At 40.0% G+C, this 27,998-nt stretch overlaps 3 protein-coding genes across 10 annotated transcripts in view; 2 read left to right on the top strand and 1 right to left on the bottom strand.

Annotated features, from left to right (window-relative positions):
• Positions 1–3: 3 nt before the first annotated feature.
• On the bottom strand, positions 4–5,863 carry si:ch211-110p13.9 (uncharacterized protein LOC562347 homolog). The gene is made up of 4 exons (XM_053480527.1): positions 4,918–5,863; positions 4,668–4,797; positions 4,440–4,573; positions 4–2,042 (listed from the first exon to the last, which is right to left on the bottom strand). The coding sequence occupies exons 1-4, from the start codon at positions 5,038–5,040 to the stop codon at positions 1,230–1,232; spliced, it is 1,200 nt and encodes a 399-aa protein (XP_053336502.1). The 5' UTR covers positions 5,041–5,863; the 3' UTR covers positions 4–1,229.
• A 2,863-nt stretch (positions 5,864–8,726) lies between these two features.
• On the top strand, positions 8,727–18,795 carry zcchc8 (zinc finger, CCHC domain containing 8). 3 transcript variants are annotated; one of them, XM_053481425.1, is made up of 14 exons: positions 8,727–9,117; positions 10,719–10,759; positions 10,936–11,010; positions 11,101–11,200; positions 12,320–12,397; positions 12,492–12,595; positions 12,752–12,817; positions 14,844–14,904; positions 15,034–15,170; positions 15,412–15,548; positions 15,654–15,763; positions 16,844–16,930; positions 17,017–17,134; positions 17,335–18,795. In XM_053481425.1, exons 1-14 carry the CDS (start codon positions 8,761–8,763, stop codon positions 18,189–18,191), a joined length of 2,328 nt encoding a protein of 775 aa, XP_053337400.1. In that variant the 5' UTR covers positions 8,727–8,760; the 3' UTR covers positions 18,192–18,795. The 3 variants fall into 3 exon arrangements, with proteins under 3 accessions (XP_053337400.1, XP_053337399.1, XP_053337398.1); XM_053481424.1 differs by having other exon boundaries at positions 8,729–9,117; positions 15,412–15,554; positions 17,020–17,134; XM_053481423.1 differs by having other exon boundaries at positions 8,729–9,117; positions 15,412–15,554.
• A 4,739-nt stretch (positions 18,796–23,534) lies between these two features.
• Positions 23,535–27,998, top strand: part of clip1a (CAP-GLY domain containing linker protein 1a) — a 41,358-nt gene continuing 36,894 nt past the window's right edge. For 3 of the 6 annotated variants that reach the window (XM_053480607.1, XM_053480608.1, XM_053480603.1), the window contains exon 1: positions 23,552–23,644. The gene's annotated coding sequence lies outside the window, so the exon portion shown is untranslated. Of the gene's footprint in view, positions 23,645–26,268; positions 26,391–26,472; positions 26,568–27,998 lie in introns of all 6 variants that reach the window. The other 3 variants (XM_053480606.1, XM_053480605.1, XM_053480604.1) reach the window with 2 other exon arrangements.

Here is a 27,998-nt window from a genome sequence, read left to right as displayed (position 1 = left end):
GTCTGTTCTTTTATTCCTGCTGTTACCATTGGGTGCAAAAGTCATTTGTCATGCCTTGTGCATCTTCTGTTTTCTTGCCATGGTTGCACCAGTTACTTAAAAGTTTATTGTGATTCCTGTTTGTTTAAGATAAACTTTTAGCGTAGTCCATTAGTGTAGCAGGGGATTATAAAGAGAAATAAGGGGAGTTCTTACTCTCATAACTGCGTTCTTTTATTCTGCACAAGGTTCCCAGGTTTGACTTGAATGCCACTCATTGGGTAAATGCCCCAATCATTTTAAGCAAAAAATTAAAATCAAGCATGCCTAAAAGTCACCCCAGCCCATGTGACAAAAATGTTTTGGTCTGATAACACAAAAGTAGAACTTTTTGTGCATAATTCCTAAAAAAGTGCAAGGTCAAATAACACGTTAAAGCATGGTGGTGGCAGCATCATTCTATGGATCTGATTTTCTTTAGCTGGGACTTGGGTTCTAGTCAAAGGGATAATTAAATGATTATTTGATGATTGGGTTGTAATGAGTTTAATTATTACTGATGTTAATCTTGACTTTCTTTTTAAAGAAAGAACAGTTCAAAGGCTTGTTTGGTCAGGGGCATAAATACACCAAAGTCATATCGTAATGTGATATGAAAATGCAGGAAAATAAGTATGATCAGTATTCGGATTTAATCAGAATTTGCTAAAACGTTGATACAATCAGCACGTGAGCAGACATGTGGGTCACCTTAAATAAAAACCTCATCAAACTAAATGCATTCAATAATTTAATAAGTTTGTGAACATATACTGTATACTTGTTAAACATAGTTCGACTGAGAAGAAACTAGATTGTGACAGCATACGAACACAATCTGTAAAAATGCTTGCTTCTATCTTTGTGTCAACTGTTTAAGGAGGACCTGTATATACATGTCATGGTCCACAAAGTATTAGTCATACAGTGAAATACCGTAACACATATAGTATAATACTAGTGAAGATCACTTCACAGATACACAAGTCCAAGCAAGTGCAAGAAGAGCTCATCACTGAGCCTGCTCTCATGGTGGGAAAGATGGCGTTCCTGGTCACGCTTCCCGCCACAGCACCGCAACTCAAGCACAAACGTAAGAGCTGTTAACATCTTCAAAAATCTCCGTCTTGATATCCTTCATCAGACAGTAATGTGTGACAGCTCAGACTTGGTAGAACCTAGTAAACACTTCCAGGAATTGAAACATCTCTCTACCTGCATATGAGACTGGAATACAAGACGTGAGCCACTCCAGTGATGAGGTTGTGGTTGGCAAACTCCAGTATTAGCAAAACTATGGGATATTCACTAAGCCTTTTCCATGTTGCTGCTTCTTCACTGAGGCCCATCCAGTGTATCAGCAGGTCCCTCATGGCTTCAGGGAAGAGCTCGTTTGCTAGATCTTCTGCTGGAGGCAGGTCTTTAATGTGCTCGATATTTCTCATCTTAAATCCTTCCACCTGGTCACTCACAGTGCTGTTGGCCTCATGGAACCGTCGCCCCAGCCAGCTAGCCACAGTCTGTAGTAAAGGACTGGAGTAGATGGAGTAGCCCTGACGGTGAGTTTGAAGCAAGACCATCACAGCTTCTGACAGTTTCGCTTCATCTAACTGTCCATCAATCCAATATTCAACATAGTCCAGAAGTTTCACCATGGTCACCTCTTGGTTCCTGTCTACAGTTGATGTGCAGTTCACTTTGTTTGCTATGCTATAAAGCCTCTCTGTTAGTACACCGTGGTGCTTAGACTCAACTGGTTCATCTAGGGAGCAGTAATCATGGTCTGCAGAAGAGGAATTACCAGCTTGGCCTGATGTTGAGTCTAAGATCACTTCCTCCAAATCTTCCATTGCGTCCTGACAGTTTAACTGGTCCTCAGTAGATACAGAAATATCACTAGATAAATTATTTAACCTCATTGGTTCCTCTTGATCACTGGTGTTTGATGGTTCCTCGTCTAACTGGATTCCAATGTTGTATATGAAGTGCAGTTGATCATCGTTGATCCGAGATTTCCACAAATCCTAAAAAGAGAAATAAGGTGGAATAAAGATTCTGAGAAAACACATACGATTCTAAAAAAATGCTAAAAATCTCTATTCCTACAGATTTTCTGTCTGTTTTAAAGTTTTAAAGAAAGAAAAAAACTGTTTATATTTATGTTTAATAGTTAAAGTAAGAGCATTTATACGCACACAATGTGACATGATTGGGATCTGTGTGCCCATAGGAAAACCACTTATTAGTGAGATTAATCAGAAAAAAGGGTTTGGTTTGCTAGGGAGCATAAAGCATTGAAGAAAGGTCAGTTGGGCAGGTCTAGGTTCAGCAACATAATGTGGCAATAAATGTCGTGACCTGAATGTACTGAATGACCAGGTTATCACAAGTGGAGTATAAGTGGAGTTTTTCCTTCCCTGATGGAACAAAAATATTCCAAAAGTGATTCCTGGAGCATAAGGAATAATTTTCACAAATGAACTGGCCACCACATTGCACGCCGTAATTAAAGATGAAGGCAGTCAAGAGAATTATTAGTGTGCGCGACTTTTACCCTGTCAGTATACACATAGGTCAATAGAATTTTCATGGACACAGGACTGTGCAATAGTCTTGAGCCAGTCCTCATTTCTTCATATTAAATGAAACAACGTGGATTAAGTTTAAGAAAGCAAACAAATGTTTTCCTGCAACAGGCTGCAAAGTGCCTAAAGATGCTGGTTAAAACTGGTTGCTTATGTAACAACCTCAGCAGCGACCCTATTTCCCCTCTCATCTGTTCCAACCACTCAGCATTTAGCATCAGCAGTATACTAATCACCAGCCTGATCATCTGCTCTTGTTTCTCTATGGTTCATTCCTTGAATTTTTTTTATGCTTGAATGATTCGAGGTCACTGTGTGGCTTAACAAACAAAAGATACTCCTCTAAAACTGGACAGGGACTGGACTGAAAATGAGGGTCTGAGAAAGTCCTTCAGGAATCCTGGAGAACTATTCCTCAATACTAGATTACAAATAAATCATCTAAAAACGTAGTTGTGAAAATGCTTTAGACTTTGGCACAGATCTGCATATCTAAAACATACATCATATTTATTACACTGGATTAAATCCAAATCAATAAATAGCAGACACGCAAAACCATTTTCAGTTTGAGCAACGTCTGCATTTTCCAAAAATGTCAAATGGTTACCGTGGGAAACGTTTTCCCCGGCTATCACACACAGATTTAGAAAAAAGGGGGGAAAAAATATGTAGGTGAAATTTAAACCTAGATAAGCTATTAAATGATAAATGCTAAATTACTAAGCTTAGATGGGATTCTGCCGAATGAATGAGTCACTATGGTACCATTTTGAAATATATTACGTGGAGATCTGTGATTTCCCAAATCAAAGGCGCTGCTACAATACAATTTTGTAAACTAGATGACAATCAGTGAACATTTTATTCCTTGAGGTGAAACTGCAGCTTTGTAATCAACTCTAGGCCTAATTTAGTTGTGGCTACATATTTATCTGACATGATATCTTTTCAGCTGCAGTGTGTGAATTCTACCAGACGTTTCAGTATAAGACTTGCAAGAACAAGATATCCTTTTATCTCTCATCCAGTTTTGATTGAACATAGAATTAACAAAAGGAATGTTATGAAGACATCTACATGTTAATCTTTTTCTGGTTTAGCTTATCACTTGTTATTTATTAACAGTGTAAGGATCTATGCAATGACAAACTTCAAAGCACTTTTCTGATCTAAGTTAATACAAAATACAGTTTTAAATGATAATTCTATTCATTAATTCCCTGCAGTCAAGTGTTTGAGATAACTGACAATGAGTCTTTCACATCGCTGTAAAGGAATTTTGGCCCACTCTTTATTGCAGAATTGTTTTCATTCAGACACACTGGAGGGTTTTCGAGCAAGAACTGCCTGTTTAAAGTCATACCACAGCATTTGATCTCATCTCAGAGTCCAGACCACACCAAAACTTAAATTTTACTTTCCTTTTTGTCAGACAGGCTTTATTAAAGTGATTTCTTGATTCAACACATTTGGCAGTAATCAGGCCTGGATGTGGCACGTGAGTACCTTCAGTTTGCTAGGGAGCACAATGAATGGAGTGTGAAAAAAAGAGCTGAAGAAGAGAGGCAGATGAAGCAACGCACCCATCATGCCTAGTGTACAGATACAAGCCTTAGGGGGCAGGGCTATGATCTGGGGTTGATTCTTTTGGTCAGATGTAGGTTCTCTCTTTTTTATTATTATTAATTTATTTATATTTAATTATTATTAATTTTGGATATCTTTTTCTTTCTTAGATATCTAGAGCTGCAGGCGTTCCTAATAAAGTGATCAGTGCATGTATACTATAAATGAACCTGGCGATTTAACCAATTCATTAAACGTGTACACTACCTGAAACGACTCCAAGACTGACAGCTGCTCGTGTTTGCTGTAGAGCTCAAAGGCCACTCGAAAAACCCCATGAACACAGTAGAACCACAAACTATTACTGGAACAAGGAACTCGTAAACCCTGGAACCTAAAGTCTGCAGATCACAATAACAGTATCTCATTAATAGCAAAATCCACCTGAACACTTCACAGGTTCGGGCTGTTTAAATTATCTCAGAGACGTGACACCTGAGGAGAAAGCCAGTTTGGTTGCGAGGCCTTTTTTTGCAAACTTGGCATGGTATCTGGGATGGTTCTCAGTGCGGACGTCCGTGTTTAGGAAGAGATCAGCTCCGAGGAAGAGAGGGATTGCTGGCTCCTTAGTGAATAAAGACATTAACTGGATTATTGGCTCCTTAGCAAACAAAGCTGGTAATTGTACACAACGTTTACAAAGTGATATGTATTTTGTTAAAAAAAACAACAACAACACTTTTACCTCATTTGTGCTCGGTTTGGTCAGCTGAAAGGAATCATCACCAACTAGATACAAGTATCGAATTCTCCTTTTGCTGGTTTCCCAGTATGGGAAGTTGGTGACTGAGACAGACTTACTGGCCATTACTGTATAGGTATTATTTAATGGATTCTTTCCTGGGTTACTGTCAGGAATATTTTGGAATAACTATTAGAAATAATTAAATTATGCATAAGGAAATTATGACGGAATTGTCTTGAGAAACTGGCACACAATTAAAATATAATATAATGCATACGATTATATATATATATATTATATGTATTATAATATATAAATATGATTTACAATGGAGCCATATTTTATCTGACAGATCCTGAACTTCTGGGTCACTTCACCCTCCAGGTCTTTTAAGGAGAAAACAACAACTTTAAACTCCAGACTTTGCCAATAGTACAGCAGATTGTTAGTTTCTATATCCTGGTGTTTATAAACTGATTCCAGATCTGTTCTGTTAAAGTCTGATCCTGGAAGTTAAAGTTAATAACGTCCTTATTTTAAATGCACACTGTATGGCGGAGCGGGTAAATAAAATAACGTTTCAGTTGAACCTTCGCTGTTTAAAAAGCAAACACAGAGGTGATATAAACACAACAGAAAGGCAAAAAATACAATGAAACAGCTGCACCAAACGCTGCACGCTTCCTCAATCCGGTTCCGTTTGTTTTCTTGGGTTGCGACTTCTTCTTCAACGCTTTCTTTTTCCCCGGAAACTTTGCATCCAGTTTGTTTTAACAGCGCCCTCTTGCTGATAGCTAGAAAATTGCACATTTCTTCCTACGTATTGTTACACGTGTCTGCCAGAGAGAGAGAGAGAGAGAGAGCTCTTGTGGGATGTTCCTGGTCTGCAAAATAATCCGAGGAAAGTAATTTGGTGAATTGGTGACAGGGTCATGGGTGGCCAGGGGGAGTGAAGGCTAACACTCTAATGTAGGTAGATTCAAAAGTTCTGGGTCACAACCAGCATTAATAAGTTAACATCCAGGTCATCACCTACTCAGAATTAAGCAAGTTTATATATAAATTAAAAGAAAAAACATAAACTTTTTAATATATGTATAAGGTTTTTTTTATTTAGGTATTTCGGAGACAGTGCAAAATCATACAGATTAGGTTGATTGGTATTCCCAAACTTGCCCCATAGTACTGTATGTGAGTATGAAGGGTGTGTGCCCTGTGATGGATCGGCACCTTATCCAAGCTGTATCCCGCTTTGTGCCTAAAGTTTTCTGAAGATAGACTCCTTGTATAGGATATGCAGAATAGAAAATGAATGAAAGAATGCATGAATTAATGAGTTCACAAAAGAAGCAGACAACATTTACAAACATCAACTGAAATTGATGAACAAAAGCTTTACCTCTCCTTTCCAAGGTGTATCTTTAACTAACTCTAACAATATAACACCTCGAAACAACTGATTTCTGAGGAAAATGGCCAAACATTTTTGAGACACTCACTTAGTGAGCACAAAAGCATCTCAGTATGCACACAATATCAAACCTAAAGGGGGATCAGCTGCAAGAGCAGAAGAACACATTGGGGTTCAACTCCAGTCAGCCAAAAACCTGACTCTGAGATTGTTATGGACATGGTCCACTTATTAAAGAAAAAAAAAATCACCTAGTCTTTCTCAAGTCTTTAACATATCAGCACAAGTCCATATCACCAGGGTAGCTTATATTTTGTGTTCATTTATTTAAGGCCATGGTGATAAAACACCCATAGTACTGACACATTAAACACAGTTACTGAGAAGGTGTATGTGAAAAACCATGTATTGTACCATGTAACAAATATGGACAAAACTGATTACGTTCTCAAAAATTGGAAGAGCAATGGAAATAAATACACTAAGCACACACTGAACGATTAGTGACCAATGACACAAAGTTTGTGTGGTATAAAAGAAAGAGCTAGAGGTCTGTAAACACACAAACACATCATACACTCAACCTAATTACTTTCTCTCTATTCAATTCAATGTGAATCAATATCTGAGGATTATTACTTAATGTGAGACTATATGACTTAATATCATGGTCAGCCAGTATATGGTCACAGTATAAGCAGTGTGATGAATGAATGATTACTTAACTGTGCTATTTGGACATTTTTGTATTCAATCCCTTTAAGATACTGCCACCTACAGGTAAAGTGTATTAAATGACAGTGTTTAAGGTAAAATTACAATTCAGTTTAAGTTTCTAACACACTTTTGTTTATAGAAGTTGTCACCAAGCAGCAGGTTACCCATCATCTCTTGGGAAACACCAAACAATAGACCGTCAGAGGGCTCATGAACTACCATACTCCTCTTTTGTATTATTATTATTATTATTATTAAAAGCTTACGTTCAGTTCACAGTGTCTCTCTCTGTAAAAAGCTTTGATCTTTAAAGCGACTTAATGAATTTGATCTAGACATTGTAATAGTCAAGGGTAATCCCAGTTCTGGTGAATAAGTTAACTGTTACCAGTTAAGTGGTTTTGACTTTAGATTTGGTCACTGTTTAGAAACTTTAACATTTTTTTAAATATATTTTTTACCATTTATGCTAAATGTTGCATAATTACTTACTAAAAACTAATGATTGTCCTACCCAAAGTTTTTTCCTTTAATATACTCACTTCTTAATGACTCCATCAATAACCATTTACTTTATATCTGCTCTATAAACATATAAATAGTCACATTACATAATCCTAAAACAATAATGGACAGCTGTGGCTAATACATTTAAGAATGACACAAATATTAATCTTCACAAAGTCTGCTGCTTCAGTAATTTTAGATCTTTTTGTCAGTTGTTACTAATCATACTAAAGGTATAATTAGAAGCATTTTATAAGGGTCAAAGGCTTATATTGACAATTACATTAAGTTTATGCAAAGTGTCATTATTCGCAGGGTTGACCCTTCTTCTTCTGCAACTCGCCCTGGCATGGCTGTCAATCAACTTCTGGGCCACATCCTGACCGATGCCCATCAGCCCATACCTTCATAATCAATGCATGGGGTTTGTCAGAATTTGTGGGGTTTTGTTTGTCCCCACCTCTTGAGGACTGACCACAAGTACTCAATGATATTAAGATTTGGGGAGTTTCCTGGACATGGACCCAAAATGTAGATATTTTGTTCCCACAGCCACTTAGTTATCAGTATTGCCTTATGGCAAGGTGCTCCATCATGCTGGAAAAGGCTTTGTTCATCACCAAACTGTAATTGGATGGCTGGGAGAAGTTTTTGTACCATTCTTTATTCATGGCTGTGTTCTTAGGCAGAATTGTGAGTGAGCCCACTCTCTCTAGGCTGAGAGGCAACCACACACATGAATGGTCTCAGGATGCTTTACAGTTGACATGACACAGGACTGATGGTAGCGCTCACCTACATACATTTCAAGTAGGGCAGCAAAGAAGCCACGTCTCTTCAGGAAAAATATCTGGGACAGACTGATATTCTGCAAAAGGTACAGGGATTGGACTGCTGAGGACTGGAGCGTAAAGTCATTTCCTCTTTAAATACCTGATTCTGATTGTTGGTGAGCACTACCATCAGTCCTGTGTCAGTCTTTGTAAAAATTAATATCGGTGACACTCTCAAAACCATTGGCATGTATTGATACTGTATGCGAGTAACCATGACGACTCAGTTAATATGTAAATTACATCAATGAGGTCATCTAATGACGAAACAAATAGTCAGGAGCTACATTTCCGTGGAAAGGGTCAGCAGCAACAGCAGTAGCAGCACGGGTTCTAATGTCTTCTATAAGGCTGTTTTTGTACAACTGTGTAGAGATGGTGAGCTACATCGCTGGCCTGCTGGTGAACTTGGTGAGGAGCGACACTTCCGGTGTGTTCGCGTGCCCAGCGTTGCGATTTGGGACGCGGCCCGGGCAGGGAACTCGCCCAGCCAATCAGGGCACGCGCGCGCCTTTGTATTGCCCTTTGACCCCGTGCGGGCTCACTCGAACCCTAACAAACATGGAGGTGGATTTCGGAGACAGTGAGCTGTTCGAGCAGTTCGAAGCGGACGCTCCTGTCGCCACGCACATTAGGTTTACCGAAGAGGACGACGAGGAGGACGGAGCTGCGGACCTGCACGAGAGGCTGGAGGAGCGGGAGGACGCCGTGAGGCGACTCAAGGCGGAGAATATCCTTCAAAAGCTAGGGCTATGCTATGCTAAGCTAGTGAAGTGAGAGAGAGAGAGAGAGAGAGAGAGAGAGCGCGCGCGAGAGGCGTTATGCTTAGTGTTCGTTTTATATTTAAAAATATTAAGAGGAGAGAATGTGCACGTGAAGCATTGCTTGTCAGCTTTCTTACTTCGCTTTAGTTCAAATATCTGACACGGCGAGAGAGAGAGAGAGAGAGAGAGAGAGAGAGCTGCGCTTCCGTCCTGATTCAGTCATCCTCATCATTTACCCGATTCTTCGTCTCTGCCTTCATCCTTTATCTCTAACCTTTAAGTTAATACAAATATTACTAACACTAAGTAAATCTCGCACCATAAGGACCTGATCAAGAACGACTTTCGATTTCGTTTCCTCTTCACAGCTTCACTACAGCCTGGGAATTAAAGTGACAGCTCATCTCCTTCACCTCCCTCTTAAATTAAACATTAAATACTAAATCTGACCTCAGGTCATGTCAGACACAGTTTGTTGGCTTCCAAAACAAATACATCTTATACTAGTAATATACCAAGGTGGGGGGGGGAATGTTCAGCACTCTGGCTGTAGTATTTATTTGAATGAAATTGCATCATTTTTCAACAAACTCTCGTTATTTTTGTCCATCTGTCGACAACTGTTTTCGTATTTCCTGATTAAATCATTTTTTAGGCTGAGCTACTTCTTCATCAGAAGTAAGTGTTTGTCCTTCTACGGCTGCTTTCAGGGGAACGAACAGGTGAAAGTCTGATAGAGCGATATGAGGACTATAGGGAGGACGTTTTTACACCTCAAAATGAAGTCATTGTGGGCAGAAGTGTGGGGACGTGCATCGTCATGCGAGATCACAACACACTCGGATAGCGGTCCTTTTCAGCTAACGAGCGCTGTTGATTGCTGAACCTTTTTCCTGATATTGTCCCGATACTGGCCTTTGAGATTTACAGAAAACTGTAAGGATTAATGAATTTTTCAGCTAATATTTGACTTTTAAACATTTTTCTTGAAAGGTGATTAAGGATATCACTGTTCCATACTCTGCCGCTCACTCTCAGTTTGTAAAAAAAAAAAAAAAAAAAAAAAAAACTTTGACTTTCCTAAAGGTATCCATTCAAAATGTGTTTGAAGATGTCCAAACGCTTACGTTTATGCTCTTCTGTGAGTTGTTTCGGCACCAGGTACACCCTTGGATCACGAGGGGAAAAAAAAATTATAAAATTTGCTGCACGATGCTCTTCCTTCAAATTCAAAATTACAAATAAACACTTTCGCACCTGCACAGCAGTGACTGGGGAGACGGTAGCCTTAAACGGAGAGGCAGAGTATCGAAAAGACAACACAACCAGCAAAAGTTTTACTCTACATTCAAGATCATAGTGATCTCTCTGTTCAGCCACATGTGTGTCAGATCAACAACACCGACGGTGAGCCTGGTTCGAGGATGAGGGCTAGAACAAGGGCTAGAATAGGTGTATATGTGAAAGAATGTATAAATCCTGCCATATGACATGACTGGGGAAAAATTTATTTCTTCATTCATTGGCTTTCAGGATTGTTCTGTTTTCTCCTTAATTACTTGTTCACATGAGGAACTGAAGAGAAAGTTAAATTTCCTGAGTCGTCCTAAGTAGGTTTTTTTATTTATTTATTTATTTTAATTTTTTTATTTTTTAAATCTTCATGTATACTGCCATAACCTTTTTTAAATTTTTTAATTTATTAATTTTTTTTTCCCAAAAATATTTTATGATTGTACGACTGCGCTCTGCGATTGTAAATGCGCTCTTGTGAACTCTGTTCCAGGGGTATTAACGTGGTCAATTCAAAACTTGATGGTCCCCTCTGTCAGATTCTTTTCGGAAACAACAACATCTCAAAGTAAGCGTCACTTTTATTCATTTTTATGCTTCTTTGAATAGTGATGAAAATGTTTCCGCTCTGTGGTTTGTGTGTGAACCTGCTGTTCAGACAGTGCCGGCAGGAGATTGAGGACCACATCCTCAGTCTGATTCAGCACCACCAGCAGAATAATGTCCAGGATGCGTCGGCTTTACACCCACAACCACAGGTACGATCCTCAGGTCCTGCAGCTTTGGGTAAGAAATCAGTCTCGGTACTGCCCTGGAACCTAGTATGATGTTTAGAGCCTGAACTAATCTTTAAATCTCATCCATGGTAAAGTTAAATATTATTGTTCAGCTGCACCTAGACTGTGGAATGCTCACCCAGAGTATCTGAGGATGCGACAGACTGTCGATGCTTTTAAATCTGGTCTTTTTATTAAAGCTTTTTGGTCGAATTAATTTGTAGCACTTTAAGATTTGCTTTAAATATATAGTGCATTATAAATGAAATTTGTTGTTATTATTATTATTATTATTATTGTTATTAGCAGCAAATAATACCCCCCCCCAAGAATTTGTGAACTTGTAGATCCACCTTTAGAAGCAATACCTTGAAGTAATCATTTCATGTACAACTTTATCAGACTCAAGTAATTTTTCGTTTATTCTTCAATATATAACATCGCTTTAGTTCATTGAGGTTTTTGGGAATTCGCTTATGCACAGCCCTTTTAAAGTCCTGCTAAAGCATTAAGGTCTGGATTTTGACTAGGTAATTTTGAGCAAGCTTACAGAAGAGATCATGTTTAACTCAGTGACTGCAAGGTGCCCAAGTCCTGTGGCTGCAAAACAAGCCCAAAGCTGTTTTGCAGCCACACCTGTAGAGTCTGAGATGTAAGGTAGCTTTAAAAAAAAGAATGAATTAGGTAATTCTCTGAGCATTAATTACATGGTCTGACCGGGGAGTGAATGTGCTGGGACGTCCACTTCTGAGAAGACTGGCAACTAATCTTTCTCACTGTAGTACGTTGAACTCCAAATAATTTGGAAATGGTTTAAACCTCTCTCCAGGTTAATGTGTAGTAACAATTTCTCCTCGAAGAAATTTGTTTGTATGTTTGTCTGCTTTTTTGGAGATCTGCACACCAGCTGGTGAACTGAACAAGAACTTGAACTCTTAAATTCTGTAGAAGCAGTGTAGGGTGCTTGGTATTGCCCGCAAGTTATAATAAATATGATAATGATTATAAATAAATAATAGCACAGTGAAAAAAGTAGAATAATGTAATTTAAAGTTGTATTTGTAATTTTAATTTTATTTTTTGCACGTGATTTGTTTCCAGAACTCAAGTTTTGTCATGGAGGAAACCCAAGAAACAAATGCAGCACCAACAGAAAAACATGTTCGAGATGCATTTTGTGTGAGAGTTCAACACATACACTCACACACTTTTTTTTTTGTGCTTTTTTGATAAAAAATAAAAAAAAAAGTCTCTGCCTCTGGTTGTTGTGCAGGTGGTGGGGAGCGTGCTTTACTTCACCACCTTCTGTCTGGATAAACTCGGTCAGCCCCTTCTCAATGAGAATCCTCAGTTGACAGATGGATGGGACGTTCCCAAGTATCCTTAACATCATGTTTGTATACACACTTATTTCATGCTTGATTTGACTAACCTCTGTGTGTGCACTGTTTAAAAAATAAAAAATAAATTTAAGTCACTTATTTATACCTCTTAAACGTACATGTGTGCCTTCCTGAATGACATCTTTACAAGGTATCAGCAAGTGTTTGCCCAGATCATGGCGCTGGAGGGGCAGGAAGTGCAGATCAAGGAGAAGAGGTATGGAATGCTGTTGGCCAGATGTGGCACAGCTGCTTTGGCATCAGGATTTCTATGAACAATGTGGAGATAACTGTTTTCCCTGGTGTATTGGATTATTCCAGTTGAGGTGGTTGTTTCATGCAGAGTTTGTCTGTCTTTTAGTTACTAATAAGATAATTGAAGAGACTGATAGAATTACAGTTAAACCCTGGATTGTGAGCATAGTTTGTTTTGGAAACGTGCTTGTAATCCAAAACACTCGTATATCAAAGCGAATTTCTTCCATAAGAAATAATGGAAACTCTGGTTATTCCACAACCTAAAAATATTCATGTAAAAATAAAGCAAATTAACCTGCACTTTACCTTTTAAAAAGAATCATGGCTGGAGTAAGCGAGATGTGAGAGGAGGAGGAGAGCGCGGTTATTGTGTAGGACGACGTTTCACTCTCTCTCTCTCACTCACACACACACACACGCGCACACACACACACTCACTCTAATGGAAAATACTGTTCTCTGTAGGCTTCATGAAATATTTTCTTTTTGTGCGACTTTAACATGGAACCTCTCTTGCTTTTGCCTCCTTTTGAGGATTTGACAGAAATGTGATGTTGCATTGTTGTTAAACAGATTCATCTCAGCCTTTTTAACTTTTAATTTTTTTCATGGAGGCCATTGCTGCAGGACAGTTACTAAAGAACAGTCACTACACTTGGACACAAAAGAAAAAAAATATGCTTTCTGCGCGCGCACACATGGTCACAATGTTATAGTAAACAGTACACACACACACACACACACACACACACGGATGTTGACTATATGAGTGACGCACGCACACTAAGAAATGGGAAACAATTACCCACAATTCCACAGAGCAAGAGAGAGAAGAACCACTGGCTCAGTTGTGATCACATTACACTCGGCAGACAAAGCGAATACATAGTACTCAAGGTGTTACTAAAGACCTCGCTCATTTATCAAGTTAAAATTTATTACAAATTTTTGCCTGTCTTGCAAACCGCTCGCAATTCAAGATTTTACTGTATATTAAAGTGCAGTAACTGTAGTGTAACCACTAGGTCGTGCAGCGGGGAGTAGAGATGCACCAGTAGCAATTTTCTTGCCTGATACCGATTTCAAATTAATTAATACATATATTTTTTTAAAAGTCTGACTTGCTAATTACGATTTAACTGCGTACGAAGATTCTTATTACTTTTCTTTAACTGACCATTCCTTAGTATGTTTATAATAAACAATGTTGCTGTTAGAGTTCAGGTATGCTGCCACCCCTTCTCCCTGCTCCCAAGACTCATGGCTGTGTAGGGTGGCTGTGAGATTTAAACTCCCAAAAACTTTTTGTGTGTCGCGCTACTCTGTAGTGTGTGAACGATCGGTTCTGAATATGTAACACTGATCACCGGTCATGGCCGATCATTCTGAATACTAAATAGTATGTATCCAATTATGTAAACATTAAAGCACTTTTTGTAAGTTGCTCTGGATAAGAGCGTCTGCCAAATGCCTAAATGTAAATGTAAATATCGAGCGGGCAGCATCACTACCTCACAGCTTCATGGTTCGTGTTTCGATCCTGAGCTCAGGTTACTGTGTGTCATGTCTGTTTGGGTTTCCTCCTAAGAAGGTGCCAACCAGGCATATGTGTTTTATTATTATTTTTTTTATTATTATTATTTTTTAAATCCTCCTTTGTGAGAAGGTTGTTCTTTGTGGAGGGTGAAATATAAGGAATAGCACATGGAGTTACGGTTACGTCCCCGAGTGTTTCATTCCTCTTATGACCATATCAGAGTTTATATCAGTTTCTAGTTGGTCATTGTTGTGGATTTTTGTCGTTCCCCGGATGCACCGACACTGGAGACTCTTTAATTAAATATTGAACAAACACCTGCTTATGGAAAGCACCAAAAATTCCACATCTCTATGTTAGTGTGATGGGTTTATTGCCATTGAAGTGCATTGGCTGTTTCTATAGAAACAGTAACGCACACCAAGTTTCACACAATGATCTTTTCCAGACCTAAACCGTGCTGCTTTAACTGTGATGCTGATGACCACCAGCTACGAGACTGTCCAAAGGTAATCATTTTAAAGATGGTGGCGGTTGTAATGATTGGTTTAAATAGATGGATAATTATGAATTTTTTATATTTTTTTTTAAACTAATTGTGCATTTTTTAATTTTAATTTTTTTTTTTTTTTATGCAGCCCAAAGACATGGGACGGATCAATGCAAAGAGGAAAGAGTTTGCGCAGGTTAACCAGGGCAACATTCTGAGTAACCAGCGCTACCATGTGGAGGAGGTGGAGGAGCGCTTCTCCAAGTACAAGCCGGGAATCGTGAGGTCACTAATAACTACATTTTACTAAAAAGACGAAACACACCAAGCATTTTTTTTTTTTTTTACTCTGTGTCTGAGAGTAAGAAATAAGTTGAAATAAGATTCGACATTTGATTTGGTTGATTCTCAGAATTTCTGTTTCTTTTTCTGTCATTATGCAGCTTATAGCACTGACAGGCACTTTTATAAGTAATCTAGAATAACTATAGTGTGCGCTTTATACATATTGTCGTATGTTTTGCAGTAAGGATCTTCAGGATGCCCTCGGCATTGTTGCTAACACACTTCCACCGTTTATTTATCGTATGAGAGAGCTTGGCTACCCGCCCGGCTGGTTAAAAGAAGCAGAGATGGAAAACTCGGGCCTGACGCTCTATGATGGTAAAAGTAAGAAGAAAAAAAATCTAATTATATTGAGAATATAATGTATATGCGGGATGACCCACAGATGATGAAATAAACTTTTTGTGCAATATTTCTTCTAAGCCTCAGGAGAGGAGGACTCAAACGGCCCTAATCAAACTGTATGCTATGATGTCTCAAAGCTAGTGGATTTCCCCGGTTTTAACGTGTCGGCGCCCTCCGGTGTTAGAGATGTAAGTGTACAGTCGTGTTGGGTGGCTTTTCGTAAAGTGTGTGTGTGTGTGTTCTATATTGTAGTAGTTTAATAAAGGTCACTAGTCAGTAGAGGTGGGTGATCGGTGGGAGGGGGGGGGATGACGGATTCAGTTATAAATTGCAAATCTTTAGTTTGGTAATCCTCCGAAATCGATAAAAAAACAAAAAGAAACGATTAATATGTTTGTAAGATAGCTAAACCTGTCGATCTTCCAATTACCAGAATTGTTTGGTTTTTAGTTTGATCAGCTGTTCAGCCTCAGACGTAACCGATTCTGTACGCAGTCTGAGTGAAACAACAGAAACAGATTTTTATGGTGGTACATTATCAAAACTTGCGCATGTTAAAATTCCTCAATCTGCCTTTGTCCCCAAACTCTGAGAGTAAATTAGTCTCAAAGCCACTCATTTCACACGCTTACAAAGCACACACTGGTCACAAAACACTGCATGTCCGTGTTAGAAGCTGCATGTGCGTCTGTGCGCTCACCGTCAAGTTGAGTTTAGTGACTTTGGAGGCATTTAAAGTTTAAGAAGGTAAAACTTCACATTTTCTTTGAAATCCTGCAAATAGTGCACTTTTAACTATTTACACATTTTCATTACACGTGTTAGGAATTAATTATTTTCCAAGTTTGTTTAGGACTAATAATCATGGCGGAGGACAGACGTACGTGTTTAGATGCTTCGCTTGGTTTTTAACTGAGAGAACTAATGTTATAAGGAACAGGCTACAGTTAAATACTCGCTACAGGTTAAAAAATGTAACAAAAACAGGGAAAATATAATATTGAATTGGGATATTTATAGAATCGCAATTTTAACTGAGGTATCGTGATTAAACAGGAGGTGACTGGTAATTCCCATCAGTACTAAACTCTAGGCTGATCTCTCACTGGGGCCGTAAGCTCTTGGTGACCCTAAAGCTCAACGGATAACAATTCGCCATGATGAGGCTGTGACGGTGGACCACACTAAATAAAATCATAGAATGAAGCAAGATGGTCAAATGTAAAAAAAAAAAAAAAAAAAGTTTTTAAATGTGTTTTATTTTCCAGGATTATCGGTCATTTGGTTCCATCCCGATGCAGCCTCAACACTGGAAGGCAACGTTTGCTGCTCAGTTGTCAGATATGTATCCAGCGGTAAAACCCATTTCATTTCAGTTTCTAGATGAGGATTTTTAATTCATATTTGTGTGTTAATCTTGACCTCTTTTTTTTTTTGTCAGCAGCCCGAGTCCATGTCTATGAAAAGGTGCCACGACTCGCAAATGACACCACAGCAGACCAAGAAGCGGCGCACGAACTCTGACGCTTGCGGGAGCTCAGATATGGACACAGACTCGGGTATGGCAGCGTCGTTTAAATCTTGCAAAGTTTAATGATTAGTAAAAGTTTTTATAAATAAATAATTTAAATTTCAGTAATCGGTGTAGTTTTGTTTAAACTGATGTTTGTGTGTAACCAGTTTGCTTTACTACATTGGGTGTGTAAACCGTGTTTTTTTTTTTAGTTTTTTATTTTATTTTTTTTGTGTGTGTCGACAGATCTTGACACTCCTGTACGAGACCGATTTGACGATTTCCAGTTTCAGCCTCCACTACCTCCAGACTCTCCACGCATAAGCACACCTCCACCCTTACCCCTGGGGACACCTCCAGTCACGCCCACCCCACCGCCTCTCCCTAAAGGCACACCCCCTCCAACACCTCCTACACACCCAGGATCTCCGGTTCTACCGGGGCGGGGCGGAGCCGGTGGGGAGGAGTCGGAGGATGGACTAACCTTGGAGGAGCTGGAGGAGCAGCAGCGGCTGCTGTGGGCGGAGCTCGAGAGTGCAGATAACGGCAACAGTGACTCCACCAGCACACCTGGCGTAGCCTCGCCCCCGTCATCTCCGTTACCGGAGGGGGATCAGGGCGTGCAAGAATCCGAGTCGAAGGCAGAGGAGCCCTCTGAGCCCGACCAGGAACTTTCAAGCACACCTGCTTCACTTGTCGAAGTACCTGTAAGTGGTGCCGACGAGGACAAAAGCAACAACGGTCATGTGAGTGACTCTCTTAATGAGGACACAGGGGGACAGTCGCTTGATGAGCTTATAGTTCTGGACGAGGTTACTCAGGGTAGTGATTCCGACCTCGAACAGAGCAGAGTTAACGAAACTCCTGAAGAAAAGAGCGAACCCGTGTCGGACGCACAAGTAGACGAAAACGACGAAGAATCTGCTGTAAAGAAAATAACAGGCGTTCCACACCGAAGCAAGTTCGCAGAGGGTATAATCCCTTTTGAGGACACACCAGAGTTCACGGAGGTCGCTGAGGCGACTGGGGTTTACCTGAGGATTCGAGGCTTGCTTAAAGAATCTCCTCGAAATCAGGCGAAAAACAAGAAGCTGACTTCCTGAGTTCGAATTGTCTCTACGTACGAGTAGAGAATACTTTCTGTGAAAAAGAACTCCTCTTTTTTTTTTTTTTTTTTTGCAGGATGATCCTAAGAGGTTATTGTTGAACACCTTCTGTCCAGTCTGATGTCAAAATCCTGGCCATCCTTGTTTTGCAGATTTTATACAAAATCCTGTCTTTTTCTCCTACATTACTGAATTTGACCTCAAAAACCAAGGGTCATTTAATTTGCTTGTGCTTTTATAAATCCACAGATGGCAACTTTTGTAAGCGATGGTTTAGACTAGTATTTTATGTAATGTACAGTTTTATAAAAACAGAATCTCCTTTTTTTTTTTTTGTCCTCTTAGACCCACGTTTCTAACAGTCTGGTAAAACTATACTTGCAGTCGGGTCTCTACGAGTTTCTTTCCCATTGGCCATCATTACTGGTATGCGTTTGCGATTTATTATTTTTTTTAACACTAAATTATTTTTAAGTCTAGATTTTTACAGGGTTTGTCCTGAACTTGTTTTATTCCTAAATCTTTGAAGGCCATGGTCAAGCTGTTTTGAGGGATTCAAAAAAAATATAAAAAAATAAAATATCTCGTTTGACTTTTACAATTAGCTGCTTAAGCGGCAGTCTCTCCATTCATAAATTAAAGGACTCCACACATTTGCCGTTAATATAAAATTTCAGTAAACTGGCATGCAGGAAGTGTTGTCCCTTCACAACTCCAGCTCGCTACAGTCTCTCTTCAACTGGAGTGCTGTAATCCTGACCAGAGATCCCCAGTTTCTTCCTAAACATGATCTTGTAGGTGAATAGGTTACATTTAATTACCGTGTGAATTAAATGTGTGCAAGTCAAATCTCGCATTCTTTCCGAGTGACCCTGACCAGGATAAAGTGCCTACCCAAGCTGAATGAACAAATATACAGTATAGTCACTTTACATTTGTTTTGTTTTTTTGTTTTTTTGCTCACCAATTGTAATAAAATTGGAAATCGGGGATTTGTTAAAAAATTAACAAACATTAATTCTGTTTATGCTAAATAAAGGCCTGCGGCAGCAGGTACTTCCGTTACTAGTTCACTTTAGCTATATGTGATGATGTCGTCTAATGTGCGGGGCCGTAGCACAAACCTGTTCTTGATGTCTCCATAAAGCCATCTTACTTATAAATGAGAAGGCTTGAACTTTTATGAGGAAACCTAGTGTCACCTAAAAATTGAAGGTTACTTGTAATGGACTTACGAATGGATAAAGGCAAGACCTTGGACTGACTGTTGCCCAAACTTAGACAACCTGCCCAAGTTGTGCCATCAGCAAGGATCACTAGAAGAGTAAGAATGACATTAAAGCAAAAAATTTTTAAATTTATATCTGGGAGAACCTGACCTGTTTTGGGTAACATCAAATAGTGGGATGATGTTTAGTACGTTTACAGCATGTGGCGGGCGGGGAGCTTATTCAGATCAACTTACAGAAAGGCTCCATCTATAATTGCATCTCTCTACTTGTTCTACTAGTTTGCATGTTGTTAAAAAAACATGCAAACTGTTGATGTAATTCTTCAGAAAGCAGTAGTTCATTAGTCCTACAGTATGTAGAGCGTCATTGACTCAGCTGTGCCAAAACAAAAGTGTTTAATCTCGTCTTGTCTACATGAGCAAGGCTAAACTGTGGGACCGGTGGGAGCATGGTGCAGTAGAGTTTGTGTGAAAAGCTTTAAGGTAGGTTTTTGGCTTTGTAGGTAGGCATCAGTGTTTTAAATCTGATTTATGCAGCTATAGTCACAAGGGTTAAATAACGCAGAAATCATTTACCTATACCCGCATTATTTTTATCCTCAGTGTGCTCATCTGACGCTTCCCACCCAGCAGCTAGCGCTTCCTTGTCATGCCACAACCTATTCTGTCAGTGAAACATCTTTTGTGTCAAATATACCTTTCACAGGCTGTTGTCACACCAACGGCTACTGGGCTTATTGTGCCCTGTCTTGTTTTTGTTCTATATTGGAAAACGTCCATTTCAGTTCCGGTGTCCCCATACACTACTGATCTCATGGTGTCCAATTATTGGCCTGTGCCAAGCAGAGAAAATAAATGAGATTTAAAATGACCAACGCATTGAAACCCCTGGGCAGAACATACAAACTCCATGCACACGGAGGAGAACCAAGGTTGGTGCAAGGCTAACCACTACACCATCGTGCTGCCTACATTGAAACCTGAACTGCCTACGTACAGTAGAACGGACTCCAGGCCCCTGGTGGCTGTGTTAGGGGTGTGTGTTATTGAAAACAAGTCTACCTAAGTTTTCAATAACTAACTGGACTCCATATTAACATCAGCTATTATAGCTGAACTTCCTGCCACCTAACACACTGTATAAATGCAGATCATTTCCTGCTTTCTGTTTCACCCAAATGAGGATGGGTTCCCTGTTGAGTCTGGTTCCTCTCAAGGTTTCTTCCTATTACCATCTCAGGAAGTTTTTCCTTGCCACTGTCGCCCTTGGCTTGCTCACCAGGGACAAACTGACCATTTTGATTCATAAACATTCACATTTCATACAAACTTAAATAATTATTTTGATTGTGTAAAGCTGCTTTGTGACAATGACAATTGTCGAGTTATCTGGGAATTTGCACATCAGCCTCTGCTTCAAACTCGAAAGAAGCCATAGCCAACTACAGGGGACACGGGAATCAACTCTGGAATCACTTTTAATTCTTGTGTCTGACAGCTTTGCAGGTTACACAACAATTGTTCAAAATAGATTTGACTAAGTGAGGAAGAGAGAGAGCGAGGTCGATAACCTTAAATGAAAACCAGAAAAAAGGGTACATCACTATTCCTGGTAAATAACAGTCAAATCACTACTTTTAAAACACACCAGCTAAATAAAATTTTAACAAATACAACAGAATTATTTAACTAAGCTTCTAACACAACTAACTAACACATACTATTCTATTAATCCTTTAAAGGACACGTAATACACAACATCATATTACATTTTTTGTGAATACATTTAAACTTAAACAACAATCACAGCATACCATACGTTACTCTTTCCCTTGTAATGAGCACTATAGTGAATTAATTAAATGTAAAGTAACTCAATCAAGATTCAAGTGATCAGTCCGTCGTATAAGTAAAGAGCGGTATTATCATACCATCAGTGTCCCTGAGATGACCAGCAGCCGGTGCGCTTCCCTGTCTCACATGTTACTGACTGCAGTTTTTATACACAGACCCTATACTGTTACATCATAGTAAATACTGTGAGGTGGCGATTCTCTGTCACATGTTGAGTCTTTCACTTATTTAACTTTACAACAAGTGCTTAAAGTGCTATACAAATAAAATTGAATTGAATTGCATTAGGGTCTGGGGTTGCTTTAGTTGAACAGGGGTCCGTTCTTCGTACGTCGCTTGACACATCCGAGATGGATTGACACATCCGAGATGAGATCATTGTGCTAATTTGGTTCTTCGAGCTCACCTGTTGTTGATGATTAGTATATCTGGATTGAGTTGTCTAAGATTATAGCGCGTTCGTGCGTTGGTTTAAAAGGCGATATGCATCGACAGTGGAAACACTGATCACAAGCCCTGCGATTGGTTGACGAAATGGCAAAAGAGCGGCTCAAGTTATTCTAAAGCGGAGCAAGAGCTTTTATTAGAGGGTTATGTCGAATTTTTAACTTTAATTATGTGTGTATATATATATATATATATACAGTATAAAAGTGAAGTAAAAGAACATCTTACAAAATGGTAATCTTTAGCGTAGTTATCTTTATTATCTTTTAAGGCACCCTCTCCCTATATACCGCGTCAGTCGTGCTCTTTAACCAATCATAACCTGCCAGGAGCGCAGCCTAAATCCTGTTTACATGAAACAAACCTGCTTCCGAACAGGTTTAAGCTTACGGACCTGTCGCTATGACAGCAAGTGCGAGATGCGCATCGAAGAACTAAAAAACCCAAGATCAGGACAAATCCACAATAATCAAATCCAGCTAACTGAGTTAGCGATGTACAAAGAACGGACCCCAGGTCTGGACTCAGTAGTGTTATGTGGAAATAAAATGAAGTCAGCTGCCGCTCTGAATGTACTGAATGACCAGGTTATCACATGGAAGGAGTTTTTCCTACCCTGACTGTAACCTTGTCTTTGGGATCTGCTGGAGAAGATTTTGATGAAACCAGATGCAACTCTGTGTGTAACTTTTTTTGGCCAGAAAAACAAAGAAGTACAGCAGGTTTACCTTGCCATGCTGCCTTATTGCTTTGTAAATCCAAAAGACATTGCTATACCGTTAGCGCAGGTTAGTTAGCTAATACTGACTTATCATTCTCAATGTGACTTTTTTTGTTTGTTTGTTTTTAATGAAATACCCTCGAGCCTTTGTGAGGCAAGTGCATAATGTCTTACAATCTAGGGTGTACCACGCATCCTGCCTGCAACACGCCCAGTGTTTCACGCTTAGGCTCTGGGTTTACCAAACACAGACAGGGTTACTGAAAGAGAGTGAATATGTTTCTTTATGATGATGTCATTGGTAAACCTGTTATTCCAACGGTTGGTGTGGTTTTGTGTTTAAACACAAGAAAAGGTTCTTTTTGGGTTTCAATCTCATCTCTGGTCTTTGTGCATGGAGATGATGTTCTACCCATGCTTGGTGGTTTCCCATGGTTTAGACACACGGGTTATAGTCTGATGTGTTAGACTGAAACCACATATTTGCTAAATCTAAATACAGAACAGTACAACATTTGAAAGGCCTCATTGTATAATGTATACTGATGTTACACTGGTATCATAACTGAATAATGTAAAAATGCTCGTCGTATTCTTTTGTGGAGCGAATCATCTGCACTTCTGGGTTTCCGCCAGGTATTCTGGTTTCCTCCCACAGTCCAAAGACATGCAGATTAGGCTCATTTCTGCTCGTAGTGTGTGTGTGTGTGTGTGTGTGTGTCCGTCCTAAGTCACCTGGGATAGGCTCCAGGCTCCCGTGACCCTTTACACAGGATGTGTTGTATAGAAGAATGAATGAATAAAATGCACATTGTTTTGAGTTATTGATGGTCCAGAAATGAGTCAGATTTTATTCATTATGCTTTTTTTGTGCAGAAAGTGACACACCCCTATTATTATTATTATTATTATATTATTATTATGAATACACCTTACAAACAGTACTTTAGTTTTAGTTTAACCGTCCTGATCGACACGCCAGGCACGAAGAGCCCTACGTGAACTACTTCAGCACTCGACGTAGTGCGCTAGCTGGTGGTTTAGGACGCAGCGTCGGGCGCGCGTGCGCTACGTCACCACGTGACCACGGCGAGTCTCTGAAGTTCCCGGTGAAATCCGCACAAGTACGAGTAACCACCGAGGCTTTAATCCCGCTCGCGCGCGGAGACCTGCCCGCCTTCCTCGGGATCCTGACAGGTAAATTAAATGCCCCCGGGGGCAGATTAAAGTCCCGTGTGGCGTCATAAAAACGACTGAAGGAGGAGAGAATCTGGCGTAGGTAGAGAATGTGTTTAAACCTGCTAGCTCAGGGGGCTAGGTGAAGGAATTTCCCGGAGTATGCTAACCTTTAGCGCGCGGGCTAATAACCGTTAGCTAGTTCTAGTATTTTCTGTTACTAGTTAGCAACCGCGAGTCTACCAACGGGGTTCGGCCAGGGTTCGGCCAGGGTTCGAAGCCTGCGGGTGCTTTAGCGCGGTTTGACGTGTGTGTGTGTGTGTGTGTGAGTGAGAGAGCGTGAGCGCGCGCGAGCGTGTGTATAGACGTGGCCAGGCAGCCCAGGAGAAGAAATGACATTGCGGAACGTCTGTGCTGTGTCAGGTCAAAACACACACACACACACACACACACACTGCGCGTACTGATGGACTTTCTCACCTGCTGTAAATAGAAAGGCATTTTATATGTTTACACTCAGGACTGTACTGGTTCACACGCTAACCCTTTCTGTTTGTGTGTGTGTGTGTGTGTGTGTGTCATTTGTCTAATCTCACACCAGTACTTTCACACTGACAATACACAAAATTACTCAGTCACTCAGTCACGGTCTGTACAGCTTCATCCTGTAATCAGGGCCGTGGGGGCCTGGAGTCCCTCCATCACAGTGCACACAGAATACATAACACACACAGTTAGCCTGACCCGCTAACTGTCTCTGGACTGTGGGGGGGAAACCAGAGCACCAGGAGGAAACATGACTGATCACAGGGAGAACAGGCCAACTCCATGCACGCAGACCCCCAGGAGACGACAGACTCGGGTGTGATCTTCATCAGATACTGGTGTACACATTAAAGTCTACAGAAGGGGTGAGAAGGGCAGAATGCTGGTGTAGTGATTAGCACCGTGGCCACACACTTGGGCATCAGGGTTGTGGGTTCGATTTCCGCCTTCTGAGTCTGTGAGCGTAGAGTTTGTACGTGGGGTTTTCTCTCTCAGTCCAAAGACATGCGTGTTAGGTTCACTGATGTTTTCGTATTGCCTGTCGTGTGCGTGTGATGCGATGGATCCCGATCCAGAATGTTCCAGGCTTCATGCAACCCTTAACAGGATGAGCTTTTTAGAAGGGCTGAAAGATTTGTCTCTGTGGGAATCTGAACAGGTGAGTCACATGTAGAAAGCTCGGGTGTCAGGAGGAGCTGCAGAAGGACGTGAAGCGTCATGAATGCTCGAAGTGCTGCGTTGTGGTAAGGGTGAAAGTCAGATCTCTTCTGTTATTGAAAACAATAATAATAATGCAGCCAGAAGGTCATTCCTGTTTGATGATTATATAAAGTGCTGAATAAGTTCTTATCACAAGGACATGACGCCATTTCCACGACGATAAATCTGAGTTTTTGTGGCGTTCAGCAGAAAAACAGACTCGTTCAGTCACCTCTGGCTGGCCTGCCTCATCTTGCTCGGCTCCTTAGGAGTGTCGGCTTCTCTAAACATTTTAATGAATTTGTTCAGACCAGGTTACAGATGGAAGCTCTTGTGGTTTTGTCACTGATCAGTGCCAAGCAGAATCTGAGCGTCTGGGGCACTGCAGGCACTGTAGTGTGGATGACGGACAGAACTTTATACACGAGCACATCTCAAGTGTAAGCATGAAGCCTGTATTTAACCAAGTCACAGTCTCCCGAGTCCAGTTTAATGGTGTGAGGTCTGTAGTCTCATTGTGCTGAAGGAAGATCCTGTGTTCTGGCATCCACTTTTAGCTCTTAGACTTCCTGCCATAATGCATGCACGCTGCACCCGTGTGTCCTAATAAAGGAATAAAGAGGAACCCAAAACAATTATGACATCATCGTCATCTCTGCAGCCAAAAACAGAGACTGGACCGTAGCTTTAGATTTAGAGGAACAACATACGAGTAGTAAATTCTGTGATTACATCTAACACAATGTTCTCAGGATTGTGAGTTTACTGATCATTTCTCAAGCACCACAATACGTCTGACGTCCTATGAACTGTCCTGGACCGGGGTTCTGTTCCCCCAAAATCGGGATGAACGCAGTGAAAACAAGTATGAACGTAAGCTTGATGCGTGGTGACTTGAGTGTGTGAGTAAAGTGATATGTGCAGCAGGCTCTTTTATCCTGTCCTGATGATGTGCCCTGGATGACCTATAGAGGGGCCCAGAAAATTTATACACACTTCAGCAGTTGTTGTCTCTGGCCACTTTTAAAACTCGAATTGAATTATGGCAGTGTAGCATTGTGTCATGTTGTTTGCTTTAAAGATGTCAGTAGTTGCATCATTGATGCTTATATGTGCTTATATGCTGTATATTATTCACACTGTCCATACATTGTTTTGGGCCCCTATGTATTTGTGCCCTGGTTAAAAGTCTTTTGTGCATGAGCTTTGGTATACATCGGACAAACTATTGGATTACAGTCTTTGAAGGTTTAAATGCAAAATAATTTAGTTTTTATTCTTTTTATACTGATGCATATTTCTCGAAGTTTTCTTTTACATATTTATTCTTAAAATATCATGCATTTATCATCTAGTGAAGCTTATTAATATATCTATATTATTTAACACTCCTTTGCTAGCTGGGCAGCTTTATGCCAGAAACACGTATGAAACACGTCTTTGTTCTGGTTGTCGGAAGAGTAAGATAAAAGTTTTTGGAATTTCATCAGCGTATGACTTCTGACCGACTGACGTGTATGAGGTGAGTACGCGAGCCTTATGCAACCGAAGCTGCTTTGGGTTTTTAAGGACGTCTCTAAATCTGTCCGTTTGTAATTCTTCAGGCGCAATCCTCGTTTATTTTTGGCATCTCGTCCTGTGCAGCCAAAGCACACGGGATCTTCTGTGCTTCATCACATAACTGCTCAGGTTACATCACGTGAGTACTCGTTAGTTGAGCGTCCCTTTGTATGAATTTATGAATATCAGTATAGTTTTAACACGAACTCGAGCGCTTTCTCGTGACCTTATTAGTGGTAAGAGTTTATCAGATTATTCACAAACAAGTTTACCCGACATGTCAGGCGTGTTTCCCTGCCCTGATCTTTAGTAATCAGCAACTGCACAACTATCTCAGATTTTGTCTGCGTATGATGGCCACGTGTTGTTTTTCCTCCTCAGTCTAGGCATGTCACGTCCTCTCGTTCTGCATGTGTGATTTTTATTTTTATAATTTTTTTATTTCCACCTAGTCTGAAGTTCAGTCTCATCTGTCTGACTGATGTGTGAACATCTGCCCTTCTTCTGGCGTTCATCCATGTCTCAATGAGTCTGGTTTTGCAGACACGTGATTTAAACAGACTCGTTCAGTCGCCTCTGGCTGGCCTGCCTGATCCTGCGTATATGCTTGGGAGTGTCAGTTTCTCTAAATGTTTTAAAGACTTTGGGCAGACCAGGTAGCTGAGTTATTGTGGTTTTGTCACTGATCAGTGCTGAGCAGCATCCAAGCGTTCTGGGTAACCAGGACAGCTGATGTAGCCTGTGTGGATTGCAACACATCTCACAGGTGTCCAGAAATGCTAAAGAAACACTTTTAACTCTTGGAAGTTTGGAATCACTCTCTAACTTCATGGTATTTCCTGATTTTTATTTCTTTCTACACTGTAAAGCAATGCTAAATGCATCCAAATAATACGATAGAAAATAATCTCATTTGAACAGTTGATATTGAGGTGTATGTGCTACTTATGATGTGTAAATCCTTCATAACGGTTCTAATCTAAGGTGCTGTTCGTTAATTGGTGATTTCTGAGGCTGGTAACTTTAAATGAACTTCTCCTTTGTAGCAGAGGTACGTTTTGATCTTGCTTTCTCGGGAAGATCTTCATGAGAGTCAGTCATAGTGCTTGATGGGTTTTGCGAATTCATTGACTCAATACTGTTCTTGAAATAACTTTTCCAGAAAGGCTGACATCTGTGTCCTAACAATAACAACTGACCTTTGTTTAATTGTTGCATAATTAAGTAGTTCCATATGTGTTATTTTATAATTTTGAAATCCCCAGTATTATTGTAAAATGTAGAAAATAAATCACTAAAAAAAGAAATATGCAAGTGACCCCAAACGTTTGAGCGGTTATCACTAAGCATTACCATCACCATCATAGCTGATCTAAGCTTAAAAGCAAGACAGGTCTGCGTTTCTGCAAACTGAAATTGTACAGATCTACACAACTATGCAAAGCGCTATGTAAATAAAGTTCAATTGAAATTTAACAGAATCTCAAAAGGGAAAAGGTTTTAGACTTTATAATATTTCATTGTGTTTTGTTCGTACTCCACATTAGAAGTTTTGACTTCCTGTTGTCAT

This window comes from Clarias gariepinus, chromosome 21 (assembly GCF_024256425.1).
Source record: "Clarias gariepinus isolate MV-2021 ecotype Netherlands chromosome 21, CGAR_prim_01v2, whole genome shotgun sequence".
Taxonomy (NCBI): Eukaryota; Metazoa; Chordata; class Actinopteri; order Siluriformes; family Clariidae; genus Clarias; species Clarias gariepinus.
This window is presented reverse-complemented; position numbering and strand designations above follow the sequence as displayed.

Excerpts from the sequence above, each read along its gene's own strand:
- si:ch211-110p13.9 (XM_053480527.1), bottom strand. The coding sequence starts at position 5,040 with ATGGCCAGTAAGTCTGTCTCAGTCACCAACTTCCCATACTGGGAAACC. Across the intron at positions 4,798-4,917 it reads CCAAACCGAGCACAAATGAG|GAGCCAGCAATCCCTCTCTT; the intron begins GTAAAAGTGTTG and ends TTATTCACTAAG. Across the intron at positions 4,574-4,667 it reads CAAACTGGCTTTCTCCTCAG|ACTTTAGGTTCCAGGGTTTA; the intron begins GTGTCACGTCTC and ends TGTGATCTGCAG.
- zcchc8 (XM_053481423.1), top strand. The coding sequence starts at position 8,761 with ATGGTGAGCTACATCGCTGGCCTGCTGGTGAACTTGGTGAGGAGCGAC. Across the intron at positions 10,760-10,935 it reads AATTTCCTGAGTCGTCCTAA|GGGTATTAACGTGGTCAATT; the intron begins GTAGGTTTTTTT and ends ACTCTGTTCCAG. Across the intron at positions 12,818-14,843 it reads GTGCAGATCAAGGAGAAGAG|ACCTAAACCGTGCTGCTTTA; the intron begins GTATGGAATGCT and ends GATCTTTTCCAG.